Raw genomic sequence first — 13,740 nt, 5'->3', positions numbered from 1 at the left:
ATACCAGGCTATACAACATGACCTCCGATCCGAATCTCAATCCCAGCCCTAAAGACGATGTCAACCCAGATCGCGTCACGATCCTCCCCCAGGGTAACCACCTCCTCAGCCTCATGACCACAATCCGAAGCAAATCAACTTCCTCCAAGGCATTCGCAGGAGCATTCGATCGAGTCTCCGATCTCCTCATAGCAGCAGGTAAAGCATGCATCCACATTCCGTCAAAGTGTCGACCAACCACATCCTAGTCATGAATGCTAACCCCTTGCCTTCGCCTATACATAGCCCTCGACCTTGTCCCAACAGAACCCGTCACAGTTGAAACACCCACAGGATGGGCGTACGAAGGAAGACGCCAGACAAAGCCCGTCTGCGGCGTTAGCATTCTCCGCGCGGGCGCGAGCTTTGAGTCTGCCCTGCGCCGGGCTTATGGGTATGTGACCTGCTTACCGAGCATTCCATAGGGCTGGAATGCATATCTGGCCCCCGCGGTTAGACAGAGAGGTTCCATACTATAGGGTGTATCCGGAGCTGACCGATACAGCGACAACCTAAGCATGGGCAAGCTCCTCATCCAGCGCAACGAGGAAACCAGCCTGCCCGTGCACCTATACTCGAAATTACCGGAGAACATCGGAACGCAGAGTACGTCTTCCTCCCTCCCTCCCTCCCACCCAGGACTACCCGTGTACCCGCAGCGACTAACAAGCACACTGGACAGCCGTGCTCATCCTCGAGCCCATGCTCGCAACGGGCGGGTCTGCGGCCACGGCCATCAACGTGCTGAAGGAGAAGGGCGTGCGTGAGGAGGACATCATCTTTGTGAACCTCGTTGCATCGAGACACGGGCTGCGGACGATTATGGGTGCGTTTCCGGGGCTGCGGCTGGTTACTGCGGCTATTGATGGGGATTTGACGGGGTCGAAGTAAGTTAATCTTTTTTTACCCTTGGAGTTGGGGTTGGGGTTGCATGGAGATTCACCGAGTGGTATTGCTGACTGTTGACTGTCTTGTAGCCATATTGCGCCGGGGTTGGGGGATTTCGGAGATAGGTTCTATGGGACTTAGGACGGTTGATTATATGTTGGGTGTTGTCCTGTTTGATCTTGCATGGGTTGGAGGTTGGAGGCTAGAAAGGATGTGACGAAACCTGGTTGAAGGCAATCCATAGAAGATTGAAGCTGATTACGTACCTGATTCCTGCGATGATTTTGACCTAGGGTTGAGCACTAGAAACCAGTAATTGACCATAAGGCGGCAAGCTGGACCTGGCCATCTCCGTAGGCAGCTCGTTCGAAACTACTTGATGGAACAGAACAGTGAATGGGTATCCAGGTCTATATTGTTCAGTCTTATATACGGGGCGGACAAGATCGGTATCATGACTGCTAGAATTTTGTGATCATCAAGGTAAGATGTGAATGTCAAACAACGGTCTAAACCATCGGCTTCTCCATGGGCTTGATAACGCCCTGCTTGATCATAACACGGGGCTTGGTCGAAGTCTGGAAAGTCTCCTTGGTAGACCACTCGGGACCAATAGGGATACGCAGCGAGCGCTCGTACTGCTGCTTCGACTCGAAGGGATGGGGGAGCTGTGTGGCAAGGTACTTGTTGTTCTGCACAAACGTAATTGTTAGTCAAAGCCCAATACCGCTTTAGAGTAGTAGAGTAAACTGGATAGGGTAGGGTGTATGTTACCTTCTTAACACGCTTCTCATTAATGATAACCCGAGAGAGCTTCGCGTCCTTGCGGTTCTCCGGCTTCACACCCTCAACCTTCGTCAGGACGCGCCGCTGCCGCTTCTTCTCCTTCCTGCTTACGCCGTCGCCTGTCCATGCGCCCCAGCCGGGGAGTGTCTCGTCGACGACCTTGTCGCCCTCGTCCTCGATGACGTCGAGCTTCTCCTGCTCGAACTCTTGCACGACCTCGTCGCCGGCGAAGGCGCGCTTCACGAGGTCGTGGTTCTTCAGCAGGACAGGGACCTTGGCTTCGTCGTCGCTGGTGTCCTCGTCTTGTTCTTGCGCGGTGTGTCGGGGTGCTGCTTTGGGTTTTGGGGCTGGTGCTGGCGCGGATTTCTTTGAAGACTTCGCGGGTTTGGCCTCGGGGGCAATGTCGATCGTTTGCTGGGCGTCGTCAGTCTTGGAGCGGCGCCTGTCGTTTGATGAGGGCATCAGCCAGGGGTTTTCTTCCTCTGCGTCGGATTCGGGTTGCGGGGCGGGTGCGGTTTTCGGTTGAGCACGGAGCTTGTCGTTTGATTTTGTGGTTGTCTTCGGTTTGCCGGTGGCCTTTGCTTCTGGCTCGGCTAAAGGTTCGGCCTCCTCGTCTGACCCTGGTGCTTCCTCGAACTCATTGCGGTTGATCTGCTTCTTGGCCTTGCTCTTGTCTTCCTTCTTGTCTGAGACGCCGAATTTGCGACGGCCCTCTTCCGACTCGGCTTCAGACTGAGATTCCTCACCGTGCAGCTCGCGGTTCAGGCGGCGGATTTCGGCATCGTTTTGTGCCTTGCGGGCGGCATCTGCATTTTGCATGAACTTCAGACCTAGGAGCTTGGAGTACGGGCCCTTGGCCTCCTCGGCGGGCTCATCGCCTTCGAGCTTGCCGAGCTTCTTCAGCAGCTTGCGCTTCTCGGTATCGGAGTCGGGCTCATCCCAGGGGTTCTCGTCTTCAGACTCTGACTCGGAGCTGGATCCAAGGTAGTCGTCGTCACCTCGGCTGACACGCTTTCCTTCAATGCGCTGCCGGAGTTCTTCCTCGCGCTGAGCCAGCTCATGAGCGCCGTGTCGAGCATCTTCATCCCATGCCGTTCGGCCAGTCTGCTTCAGACTCTTGGCCCACTTGCTCTCCTTGTGCTTGTTGCCCATTCGTGCCTCAGCCCGTAGTCGTTCATTCTTCTCCCGATCCTGCTCGTCAACGTCGATACCGGCATCGATCAAAGCTTGACGCTCCTTCTGCTCCAGGCGCTCCTGCTCCTTTCGGTGGACACGGCGGAAGGATTTACTCTTGATTTTCTTGATGCGACGCGCGCGGACTTCCTCTCGGAACATCAGGTCTCGGTGCTTGCGCAGCTCCGCGCGGCGAGCCCGGATCTCTTCGATAGGGAGTTTGCGTGCTTCGAGCTCCTCGAATTCTTGTACCTGGTCTTCGGCGGACTTTCCTTGCTTGTCGGCGAGACCACTTTCCACGAGGATATCTTGAATTGTGTTCTCGAGGCCGGTTTGTGGTTTAATAATGCTCATGCGGTCCACGACTTGAGCATCTGGGTCTGGGAGAGGGAATGTGAGGTGTTCTGCCCGGCGGTTGGCCTTGACCGTCTCAATCCAGCGGCCGAGGGTCTCCTTGCTCTTCTCGTAGGCGGCTTCTCGGTCAAGGCGGTCCTGCTGGCGCTTGGCAAGAGGCGCATCCAGCTTGCCGGGAATACCAGTCGAGGATTTTTGATCTTGCACAGCGGCATCGACATGTTTGAGAGAGTTCTTGAGGCGGGAATCAGTGACGGAGGGAAGGAGGTCGGCGACTGTGAGCTTTCGTGTATTTGATAGTCCGAATTCAGTCGGGTTTAGATGTTCTTCGCCGCTCTTCTTTTTCTTTGCTGGTTTGACATTCTCCGCTTTCATAGAATCCACGAAATTTTGTAGTTTCATAAGTCCATCCTCATCTCCCATGTCGTCCTCGTCGGACATCGACAAATCGGAACCGTCTTCCTCATCATCCGACTCGCTCTCGTCGTCGCTTTCCGAAGCATCCTCTTCGGACTCGTCGCTCATATCGCGTTTCTTAGACTTAGCAGCCTTCTTGGCCTCAGCCTCCTCCTCGGCGGCGTTCATATCCCACGCAGCGACCAAATCAATGGCGCCCTCCCCAAGGCTGTCGTCATCGTCATCGTCCATATCTTCATCGGCATCGGAGTCTTCATTCTCAGACAGATTGATCTTGCGCTCACGCTTGGGTTTCTGAGCCTTCGCCTTCGGCTTATCCTTGTACGTCGAACTGCCCCGGAACGTGAAGCCCTCAAACCTCTCCTCATCGCTCTCCCCCATAGCCTCGTCACTGTCCAGCTCGCTGTCATTATCGCTATCCACACCGATCTTCCACTTGTTGCCTTCACCATCGCTACCTTCGTTCGAGTCTATCTCGGAATCGTCGTCCTCGCCAGTGCGGCGACGCTTGTTGCCCGGCCCATCTGAATCATCCTCGTCGCGATCGTTGTTTCGCTTGCGCTTGAAGTAATCGTCATCCTCACCAAGTCGGTTCCGTCGGATCTTGGCTCGTGTAGGGTTCTCTGCTTCAGCGATAGAGAGGGCGTTGAGGATCTTGCCGGATCGTCGCTTCGGTGCCGGTCTCTTCTTCTTGTTGGACTGTTCTGAGTCGCGCGGACCGCGCTGGTTGGTAAATTTGCGAGGCATCGCGGCGCCAGATCTTAAAAGGCGCTACAAATGCAAAAGCCTCAGCAAGGTCTGCTGTTCGTAAAAGCTGTTGAAGGTAGCTTTGTAGTGCCCCGAATAATTTTGCTTATCGACAGCGGCAGAAAAAAATAATTCCTTGGCAAGGCGGAGAGCAGCTCCGACCGCCAGCCGACCTGAACTCCGCATTCTCCGTGGACAAGAACTGTTGGTTAGAAACTCGAACGTTTGTTATTTACATTAATCACCGAAATGAAGCCCTCTCAGCCGATGATGGCGCGTCTGCGCCTGACGACGAAGCAGGTCAATGGCGGCTACTACAAGGGTAACCGGACCGGGTCTATGGGTTACTTTGCGAAGAACGGATCATACGTGATTGACTGGAAGAAGGTCCGCACGTATGTTGTGCCCGAGAACCTGAATGAGTTCAAGGTATGTTACACTCTACGTTCTTCATTGTATGCTGGATCTGGGTTAATTGGATACAGCTCACTCCCTTCGTCACGAATCTCATGGACCCCACGAAGAGCAAATACACCCAGGAGATTAAGCGGAACGGACGTACCTACACAGTCGACACGGCTCTCCGAGGAAAGGATTTCCTTGACATCTGGGCGTCGGATAATGGCGAGGAGGTTCTCAAGCAGGAGGAGATTGAGAAAAAAGAAGAAAAACGCCAGGCCGCGGTTGCGGCTGAAGCTGCCGAAGCTGCTCAAGCCAAAGCCGCCAGGGCCGACGAGGCTGGAAAGGTTTAGATGACGGTGGTACTCTCTGAGGAATTTCGACATTGAGGTGAGGGCTTACATTCGATTCTCAAATTGGCATCATCTAACAAATCGCCAAGTATTTTGTGATGGACAAACAACAGATGGATCCGTACACCTGCCCACGCACCGGCAGTGACACATGGAGTGTATTATATGTACAGTATTAGCATTGGATGTCGACAATCGACACAACTGCGCTTGGGGATGGCTACTCGAGCCTACAGACTCCTATCATCCCCGGTCTATATTGGTTCGCTGGCGCATATCTGGGGTTTCATGATAGCATGGCTTTTACTTTTCTGATTTTTGGCGATGTGACAGCACATAGAACAATATATGGATACCCTATTCGACCAATTGTTCAAGGAACCCAGACCACCAATGGCCTTACCAGACAAATAGAGTGAGCAACAAAAACGACAATGACTGTTCTTGGTCTAAAGCCGTCCCTTCCTCTACTGCATGGTCAGTATCAACCGCAAATGATAGCTTTCAATGCACGAACTTAACAAAAACCCCACCCCTCTTTCTTCGTTCAGCCTTCATTCTCACTAACGCATGGGACGCCTATACCCTGCCCATTATTGGTGCCCAAGTGCCTCCTCGGCTAACGGCCATCACAATCATAAGGAATGGACAGTCTAAGCCCCGCGGATAATGCGGGGAGACTGAGGCATTTGATTGTCAAACTTGTTCAATAGTCTCAAGTCATAATTTTCGAGTAGCTACCGGAAAATGAGGACAAGTCTTGGTCATGGCCATCATGGCGCCAACGGCTCCTCGGCTTTATGGTGGCTTGCTAGCTGCTTATATCTCATTCGAGCTCAAGTATCTCTTCTCGACGATTTCTCGACGCTGCTTCCTCCGTTTCGGAACTGATTCGGCTTGAACAATATCGCTACAATGCCAGCCCCAAAGTTCACCACCGAAGACCCATTTACCTACCATACCGGTCTCAATTCCTACCATGAGTATACTCTCGCCTTCTCAGACCTCCAACCTCCATACAAATAAACGAAACCTAACATAAGGACCTAGATCAGAAGCGCTCACAGACGCCCTCCCACGCCCCCAAAGCCTCCCCCAGCGGCACGCCCTAGGCCTCTATCCCGAGCGCATCAGCGGCACATCCTTCACCGCAAAGCGCGCCGTAAACAAGCAGACGTTCCTCTACCGGATCCTGCCTTCAACAGCACAGTCGGCATGGACCAAGATTCCCGAGCATTCACTCAACCACCGCCCACACTCAGCAGCACTTAATTTCGTGCCAGACCAGCTCATCTGGCCACCCGCTGAGATACAGGAAGAGAAGACCTTCCTCGATGGACTGCAGATGATTGGCGGCGCTGGAGATCCAACGATGAAGAATGGCGTTGCGTACTACGTATACACATGTGGCCTTAGCATGATCGAAAATCAGGCGTTCTACTCGGCGGACGGAGATATACTCATCGTTCCGCAGGTGGGAGTTCTCGATGTCCAGACTGAGATGGGATATATGCGGGTGCGGCCGCGTGAGATCTGTGTTGTGCCTAGAGGTATCCGGTACCGGGTTTCTTTGCCTGAAGGTCCGTCTCGCGGGCATGTCATCGAGGCGTACTCCGGACACTTCGATCTCCCGGAGCTAGGGCCCATCGGGACCTTGGGGCTGGCGAATGTGAGGGATTTTGAGATTCCGAGGGTACAGTATACCGACTCTGAAGAGATCACCGAGGTCATCGCGAAGTTCGGGGGCGGCGTCTTCAAGACGCAGATGAAGGGAAGTGCGTTCAATGCTGTTGCGTGGCATGGGACGTATTTCCCCTTCAAGTATGACTTAGGTATGCCCTTTCCTTCACCCACTACGCACTAAAGAGAACCTATTTTAACAACTACAGGCAAATTCATGCCTATCGGCTCAACCCTCTACGACCACCAAGACCCCTCAATCTACACTGTCCTCACCTGCCCCTCCAACAAGCCCGACCACGCAGCCGTCGACTTCCTCATCCTCGGTCCGCGCTGGATGGTCATGGAAGACACATTCCGGATCCCGTACTTCCACCGTAACACCATGTCCGAGTTCTCGTCTGTTATTAGCGGTGGCTTTGATCTCTCGCGCGTACCGCCGCCTATGTATGGGATGAGTGGCTTGCATAATGTTCTTAGTCCGCATGGGCTGTCGGCGGCTGAGACGGAGAATGCGATGAGCCAGGCGCTGAAACCAGAGCGCGTGCCGGATGATACGATGGCGTTTCTGGTGGAGAGTTGGTGAGTTCCTTCTTCTTAGCTGCCTTCTATGGATGGAACTGACTTGTGAAGCTACCCTATTGGACTTACAGACTGGGCGTATGAGAATGGTATCAAGATCACTGGTGGTGATGACTTTGGTAGATTCAAGAGGCTGTTCAAGCCGAAGATATAGATTCTTTATGTCAGCGTCGGAGACACATTGAGGGTGCAGGGAACAGTATATAGGAATGAATATGGCATGTTGGCTAAAATTGTAACATATCATTACAGCCTGTCTCAGGCTCGCATGCAGCAAATGTTAGATAGATGCAGCAGCCATCTCCTCGGCTCGGCTCCTCGGCCTCTCGGCCTCTCGAACAGCCTTCACAAGACTATGGCAGCACCCCGGGCTTAACTGCGCTGATATAGTGCCGTATACCAGCTGCATAGAATGGCAATTGCCCCGCTCTTACTTCGCCCCCATGTTCTGGTCGGACCGTGTCCATGAGTACATAACGTTCCATATCCATATCGCTCCGCTCCATATAATCACCATCTTTAAGTTGATAACCAAACCTGCAAAAAGTAAACAGCAGAATGTCAAGCCCGTCATCATTCCACAGATCAACCTCAAACCAACCAGCCCACCCAATCCAAATCGCAAGCCCTCCCCTAGCGACTCCAACGTCGCAACAACCAACGCAGATCCTCACATTCAGCATCAGACCCTCCGCGCGCATCGAAGACGTCAGCACACCCGACGGCGAAACCTGGAACAAGGCGCTCGATATCATCCAAAAGTACCCTGGGTTTCGCGCTCTGTACTGGGGACGAAACGTTGAGGAGAGTGATCAGGATAGGGTGGAGGTTGTTGTTTGTAGGTCTATCCCTACCTTATCCGTACTCTTAGTAGGTAGATATATTAATGAGTGCAGACCGAAATAAAATGTCCCAACACACCTCCTTCCTCTCTTCGCGCCCCTGGTTGTCCCTCCAGCAAATTCTAGAACCACTGTACGAATCTTCAAGCGAGAAAAATGTAAGCGTCCTCCACGCGCAGTTGCAAGATTTCACGTCCAACGCTCGTACTCTGCTCAACGCCCCTGTAACCGGCACGGCAATATATACCGCGACTTCGGTGCATGGGTGGGAGAAGGTCTGGGCGCTGTGGACGACGATTGTTCCTGAGGTTAAAGGGTGTTTGGGGTGCACGGGGGGTTGGGTTGAGTCTCTTCCTCAACCACCCGCTGAAGAAGGCAAGAGTGATGGAGGTGAGAAAAAGAGAGAGGGAGTGAGAGAATATGTGGTGTACGTTGGGTGGGAGAGTATTCAAGACCATGACGCGTATCATCACACGAAGGACTTCGCGCGGAAGAGGGTGATTTTATCTTTGCATAATAGTGGATGGAGGGGGTACGGGCATGTGCGGTTCGCTGGATCCAGGGTAAGATGTGTGGAATATAATGAAGAGAAGAGTAGAAAAGCGAAGCTGTAGATAGCTAGTTATGCTGTTCTTATACTATTCAAACTATCTGTCATGCATTGTCGACATAGCGGCAAGGTGGTAAGACGCTGTTCAAAGCTGCCAGTATCAGATGTGAGACGTATTAGATGGACTTCTTCTTTTCTACCACCGAATCTGATCAAGATCTTTGGGAACCTCCCAGCCGTGGGCGATGCAGACACGCTTGTACTCGCTGATAGCCTCGCCGATGCCATATTCCGCAGGCCTCGCGTGCAGATCCAGTCTCGCCGGCCGCGGCAGCTCATTCGTGATCGCTAGCTTGACCTGCAGTAGCACACTCTCAATTGAGAACGACGGTAGCCAGCCCGTGTTCGTAAGGAGCTCCATACACATCGCCCCGCCAGCAGTGATATGGCCGCCGCCGCCATGCGCGAACCTGACAAATCGTGGCCGGATAATCCTCAAGAAGGGCGGCGTAAGAGGATAGGAGGCGGGGAAGCGCATTTCTATGACGATGCTGTTGACCTTGGCCTTTTCGAGGTCTTTCGCAATCGCCAGGTTCTTATCAAAGCTATGCAGCTCGACGATCCACTGGTAGACATTGTCGATGAGATTACCGTTGATGTACCAGCCAAGTTCCTGCAGGGGCTGCTCCTCCTGCATTTGAAGGGCTTGGCGTAGTACTTTCTGCAGAGTGCGCGTTGCCCGGGGCGTAGCGTAGCTTGGTTCACCAAGGAGTTTGATGGTCTTGACGTCCAGGGTGCCTGGTTGAAAAGGTGTTACTGATACGTCTATTCGCGGGCGTTGGCCACGGCCGTTGTCTTCATCGTCGGAGAGCAACAACGACCGGTCCTCCGGGAGGGTTTCCACACTGGCAGCATCGTCGTCATCACGCATTTGAATGTCAGACAGTTTGCGCTTACCCCTTCTGACGGGCTTTGGCTTAGGCCGTTCACTTGATAGAGGAAAAATCGCATCCTTAGATCGGTGGCTGTTCGTTGCGGAGATAGGGATCGATAATGCATTTCCCTTCTCATCAAAGGCTAAACGGGTCGGATCCTGAGCATACACATTCGCCGGTGGCTCATTCTTCGAGCGCAACAGATGACGTGCTGTTGCTGTAGACCCCAAGTCGACGAAAAGGTACCTCGTTTGGACCCAATCCACATGCTGCACCACATAGCAGCTCGTATGACAAACGAACTCTGCCGGAGCATTGACTACCTCGTTGAGCGCGATAGCCTTCGAGACGTTCAGCTCGCTGTGCGGCCAGAACACCGAGGACGAAAAATCATAAACGAAATGTCGATTACAGTAGCCAATCGAAGTTTGGAATTGCGGAGCCATGTAGATACCATTCCCACAACTTCGGCCGTTGACGATTTCCTTGTAGTGGAGGCCTTCTCTGAGGATGCTGTGCCAGTTGTGCAGTGGGCTTCCGTGCCATGCGAATAGAGTCGGGTATTTTGAGCCAAGCCGAGCAGCTGTTTTATTGACGGCCGTCACGAATCGTTGTTCTTTATCCGGCGCACCTTGCGCAAACCGGAATTGTATAAACGATTCCATGCCCGGTATTTGGTTCTGTGGGTTATCGTCATACATGATCACGGATCGGTTGGAGCCGACAATCCACTGTAAGATGTAAAGTGCCGAGGGATGAATCCGGTCTTGCCACTCCGAAAGAGGTCTGGGCTGACCACCGCGCTTTTTCTCTATATAGGCCTTCATTTACGTCACGCTGGGGAGTGTGTCCAGAAGGTCCAACGCCGTATCACTCTTCTGACGCTCGTTGAGAGCGCTAAAATCCGAGTCATAAACAACGAATTGTACGTCCCCCTTGTAGGGCTCTTTTGGTTTTGATTGCGATTGCGACGCCCAGCGCGGAATCAGCTCCGAAAGAAAGATGATGGGTTGCGCAGAGATATCCTTCACCCGTGCATGAAGCTCATTCCGGGTTCGCGTCGAGAAAGGTGGTTGAGATGTCGGCTGTGTCGACGGTTGTGTAATGAAATTGGCGGCAGGGGGGTCCAGAAGAATTATGATCCAGTCACCAATTTTGATATCATAATTACTGTCCATGTGGATGGTTGGTCCGAGGTTGATATCGTATGTTAGCTTTCCCTTACGGATCGCAGGATTCGGAAGCGCAGATCTATTTGGGTCGGGAACTTTGAGTGGGAAGCCGGTTGGAAAATCGTTGAGTTTGTAGGAAGCAGCCCGGTGATAGGCAAAGCTAATGAGCAGGTCGACGACATATGGTTGTGACGTGATCTCCCACTCCAAGCTCGGTCCCATGCCTAGAGACATGTATTGATAGAGACAAAGCCCATTCGAGCACACGAATGGCTTGAGGGCTTCAAATCCGGCGTCAATCCTGCAGTAGCAATTGAGACAGAATTCGGTGCATCTGACGAAGCGGCGAAGCGTGAACTGCATGGCGACCAGGAGTAATGAGATGTCAAGAGGGTCTTCAGCATTCGCAAGGTGATCCTCTTGCAGGAAGCTTGGTGGCGATCCCCGCCAGACCTCAGGCTCAAAGTACTTTGAATCGCTTGTGGTGTCATTGGCGGCTTGGAGTCTTCCTTGGCCGTCGTTCATGTACAACTCTGCGCCAGTCCACGTGAACCCCTTCTCCAAACGATACCTGATCAGGTCTATAAAGCGACTGTTGAGCAGAGATTGGAGAGACTTGCCGATAAAGATCGAGTTCAGAACTGGCTCCATTCCATCTGTGTTGATATCCTGGTCCGGCCCAACGGCGCCAGGTCCAGCTCCAGTCGCAAATACATGAACCGCAGAATTCAGACTAGGCTTGTATTCGTCGCAAACACCCGCGTGGAACCGAACCAGAACGGGTGCTGCCGATCTGTGGACCACATCTGCTAGAGTCCGGTAACCGTATGCATAGCGAATGAGGAGGACAAAATATTGAGAGGGCCGGACACCCCACGCCTCCATTGCCTCAGCGGAGATCCCGAGCCTGGAGATCCGGCGGGAGGCAGAGAGAATAACAGCTCCTTCTGGGTCGCCTAGAATGCCTACGCGAAAGCCAGCACTTCGAGCTTTGCGGAGGTCAGACCGGATGCACTTCTTTATATCGATAGCCTTCGCTGATGGGCTAGCCTCAAGGCCGGTATTGCTGCTCTCTTCCCAGTCCATGTTGTCGGCTAAGGTTCCTGGATCGCTGTCGCTGTCTTCTGGGAAATCCGAAGAGTCGTCCTCGGTCGAAGTAGCCTTATCTAAACACGCGGTTACAGCCTCAAGAAAATCATGAACGGGAAGGCCGTGAAATGTGTCAAGTGAGTCCTCCAATATCCTAGGAACTGCCTCGGTGATATTGTCCGAGACGGTGAAAACGAAGTAGTGATGTTCTCTTGGATAATCCGATGTGTCTATGAGGAAGTCAGCCAAATGCAATCAACCCCGCATCTTGAATCCTTACCTGGAACTGTGACTTCAAGTTTAAGGGAGTGAGAGCCATCAGGTGAGGTGTAAGTGAAATAGAAAGCGCCATCTTCGCTTCCGCTCCTGACGTCAGTCAATTGAGGAAAGGCGTTTAGTCGACAAGCTTCCTGGAGCTCTTTCTGGAAATCTTTCCGTGGCATGATGGTGATGAAAATAGTGGTGCTGAATTCGCCTGAGATTTGAGAGGATCAGGAGGCGTTAAGAAGAGGATTGACAGGGGAAGTCATGTTTAAGCTAGCTGCTTGACCATGCGGGAGAGAAAGAAGTTGAGGAAGGTTAGTCCTGGAAGGTTCAAGGAAGTCAAACCCGACGCTCATTGTTTACTACAGTGTTAGCGGCTAGGTGGGGCGTTTCGTTCTGATTGTACCACTGATACACCAGCCGTTGGCGCTTAGTAGCGCCATGGTGTATTTGTATTACACTTTTGTTCTGGCTCGGAAGTTACGACAGCTTCATTGTTTCAACGACCGGTATAAAGAGCTTTAAGATAATTGTGTTTCATTTATTTTCCATGAACTCTCGCGAGATCAAAACGGAAAGGCGCAGCGTATACGATTTCCGCGGCAATCCGTATCGGCTTGACAGAGAAGTTGCTCGTGTTACTAGCGATCTGCTTATGGATAGGTGCCTAGGATAGGCATCGCTGCCCAGGTAGGCGACCATTTCGTGGAAGTCTCAGATGAGCAACAGATATTTTGTGCTTTCAATAGGAACAAAGAAGCTCGGATGGTGTATCAAGCTATATTTGGAAGCCAAAAAGCATCTCATGATACTGAGACGCCTTCAGATCAAAACAAATCCATCGTCAATCAAATGATTCGCGGCAACACTTATACACCAGTCTACGTAGGGCCCTATGCATGGTACATAGCAGGAGGATCTAAGGACACTACGATCTGTGTCTAATATGGCCCATGGCCAGGACCTGCTCGCCGGTAGCTTCGACAAAAGCAAGTTTTTCAGGTGAAATAAGAATCATGCGTGGTTTTCGTCCATCCCAAGTGTACTTATTGTCGGTGTCGAAGAACTCTTGAGCTTTCAATACTGCCTTGCCCTTCGACGAATCCGAGTTGAGATTGGCACAGAAGACAACAAGGAACCCGTGGAACCAGAATACCTCTTTTCTAGGCCAGCGCCATCTGGTGATTGTATCTGTTCGAGGAAGAGACCTCTAGATCCCAGGCAGCAAGACGCAGGATAGCCATGACTATCAAGCGAAATGTAGGCGAACGAAGTACCACGATAACGTTCGTCTGTGTAGAGCCGCTAAAGGAAGATAAAATCCGTAAGGAACTGCTCTTGGAGATCGTTCAAGCGCGTAGGTAAGCCAAGGTCCAGACATAAAACTCCGTTGATTAGACTGAGATTTCAGGATATCTGTCTGCTCCCTGCATCAACTGTAGGCCATGATAATTGCTCGAAATCCTCTAA

At 52.3% G+C, this 13,740-nt stretch overlaps 7 protein-coding genes across 7 annotated transcripts; 5 read left to right on the top strand and 2 right to left on the bottom strand.

Annotated features, from left to right (window-relative positions):
• Nucleotides 1–17: 17 nt before the first annotated feature.
• Nucleotides 18–1,068, top strand: BDW74DRAFT_176041 (uracil phosphoribosyltransferase; the record flags this gene model as incomplete). Its single annotated transcript, XM_073728499.1, has 5 exons — nucleotides 18–198; nucleotides 286–433; nucleotides 545–645; nucleotides 722–926; nucleotides 1,017–1,068. The coding sequence occupies 5 exons, from the start codon at nucleotides 18–20 to the stop codon at nucleotides 1,066–1,068; spliced, it is 687 nt and encodes a 228-aa protein (XP_073585986.1).
• A 214-nt stretch (nucleotides 1,069–1,282) lies between these two features.
• On the bottom strand, nucleotides 1,283–4,460 carry BDW74DRAFT_148818 (UTP14 family protein). Its single transcript, XM_073723789.1, has 2 exons — nucleotides 1,702–4,460; nucleotides 1,283–1,619 (listed from the first exon to the last, which is right to left on the bottom strand). The coding sequence occupies exons 1-2, from the start codon at nucleotides 4,402–4,404 to the stop codon at nucleotides 1,437–1,439; spliced, it is 2,886 nt and encodes a 961-aa protein (XP_073585985.1). The 5' UTR covers nucleotides 4,405–4,460; the 3' UTR covers nucleotides 1,283–1,436.
• A 175-nt stretch (nucleotides 4,461–4,635) lies between these two features.
• Nucleotides 4,636–5,641, top strand: BDW74DRAFT_148816 (mitochondrial 54S ribosomal protein mL41). Its single transcript, XM_073723788.1, has 3 exons — nucleotides 4,636–4,833; nucleotides 4,890–5,193; nucleotides 5,246–5,641. Exons 1-2 carry the CDS (start codon nucleotides 4,654–4,656, stop codon nucleotides 5,154–5,156), a joined length of 447 nt encoding a protein of 148 aa, XP_073585984.1. The 5' UTR covers nucleotides 4,636–4,653; the 3' UTR covers nucleotides 5,157–5,193; nucleotides 5,246–5,641.
• Nucleotides 5,209–5,641, top strand: BDW74DRAFT_122346 (uncharacterized protein). The gene has a single exon (XM_073722049.1). The coding sequence runs from the start codon at nucleotides 5,342–5,344 to the stop codon at nucleotides 5,573–5,575; it is 234 nt and encodes a 77-aa protein (XP_073585983.1). The 5' UTR covers nucleotides 5,209–5,341; the 3' UTR covers nucleotides 5,576–5,641.
• Nucleotides 5,642–5,886: 245 nt separating this feature from the next.
• Nucleotides 5,887–7,647, top strand: BDW74DRAFT_189759 (uncharacterized protein). Its single transcript, XM_073732053.1, has 4 exons — nucleotides 5,887–6,139; nucleotides 6,207–6,988; nucleotides 7,046–7,418; nucleotides 7,470–7,647. Exons 1-4 carry the CDS (start codon nucleotides 6,072–6,074, stop codon nucleotides 7,570–7,572), a joined length of 1,326 nt encoding a protein of 441 aa, XP_073585982.1. The 5' UTR covers nucleotides 5,887–6,071; the 3' UTR covers nucleotides 7,573–7,647.
• Nucleotides 7,648–7,976: 329 nt separating this feature from the next.
• On the top strand, nucleotides 7,977–8,874 carry BDW74DRAFT_176037 (uncharacterized protein; the record flags this gene model as incomplete). The annotated part of the gene is made up of 2 exons (XM_073728498.1): nucleotides 7,977–8,256; nucleotides 8,315–8,874. The coding sequence occupies 2 exons, from the start codon at nucleotides 7,977–7,979 to the stop codon at nucleotides 8,872–8,874; spliced, it is 840 nt and encodes a 279-aa protein (XP_073585981.1).
• Nucleotides 8,875–9,006: 132 nt separating this feature from the next.
• On the bottom strand, nucleotides 9,007–12,449 carry BDW74DRAFT_166737 (putative ubiquitin conjugating enzyme; the record flags this gene model as incomplete). Its single annotated transcript, XM_073726597.1, has 3 exons — nucleotides 9,007–10,548; nucleotides 10,582–12,236; nucleotides 12,287–12,449. The coding sequence occupies 3 exons, from the start codon at nucleotides 12,447–12,449 to the stop codon at nucleotides 9,007–9,009; spliced, it is 3,360 nt and encodes a 1,119-aa protein (XP_073585980.1).
• Nucleotides 12,450–13,740: the final 1,291 nt, after the last annotated feature.

This window comes from Aspergillus multicolor (assembly GCF_047715735.1).
Source record: "Aspergillus multicolor strain CBS 133.54 unplaced genomic scaffold BDW74scaffold_6, whole genome shotgun sequence".
Lineage (NCBI taxonomy): Eukaryota > Fungi > Ascomycota > Eurotiomycetes > Eurotiales > Aspergillaceae > Aspergillus > Aspergillus multicolor.
Note: the sequence above shows the minus strand (reverse complement) of the source record. Positions and strands in the feature narration are given on the sequence as shown.

Bases quoted from the DNA above. Each gene is read 5' to 3' on its own strand.
- BDW74DRAFT_148818 (XM_073723789.1), bottom strand. From the start codon at position 4,404: ATGCCTCGCAAATTTACCAACCAGCGCGGTCCGCGCGACTCAGAACAG. The intron at 1,620-1,701 runs GTAACATACACC...ACGTTTGTGCAG, and splicing joins ATGAGAAGCGTGTTAAGAAG to AACAACAAGTACCTTGCCAC.
- BDW74DRAFT_148816 (XM_073723788.1), top strand. From the start codon at position 4,654: ATGAAGCCCTCTCAGCCGATGATGGCGCGTCTGCGCCTGACGACGAAG. The intron at 4,834-4,889 runs GTATGTTACACT...AATTGGATACAG, and splicing joins AGAACCTGAATGAGTTCAAG to CTCACTCCCTTCGTCACGAA.
- BDW74DRAFT_122346 (XM_073722049.1), top strand. From the start codon at position 5,342: ATGTCGACAATCGACACAACTGCGCTTGGGGATGGCTACTCGAGCCTA.
- BDW74DRAFT_189759 (XM_073732053.1), top strand. From the start codon at position 6,072: ATGCCAGCCCCAAAGTTCACCACCGAAGACCCATTTACCTACCATACC. The intron at 6,140-6,206 runs GTATACTCTCGC...ATAAGGACCTAG, and splicing joins GGTCTCAATTCCTACCATGA to ATCAGAAGCGCTCACAGACG. The intron at 7,419-7,469 runs GTGAGTTCCTTC...TGACTTGTGAAG, and splicing joins GCGTTTCTGGTGGAGAGTTG to CTACCCTATTGGACTTACAG.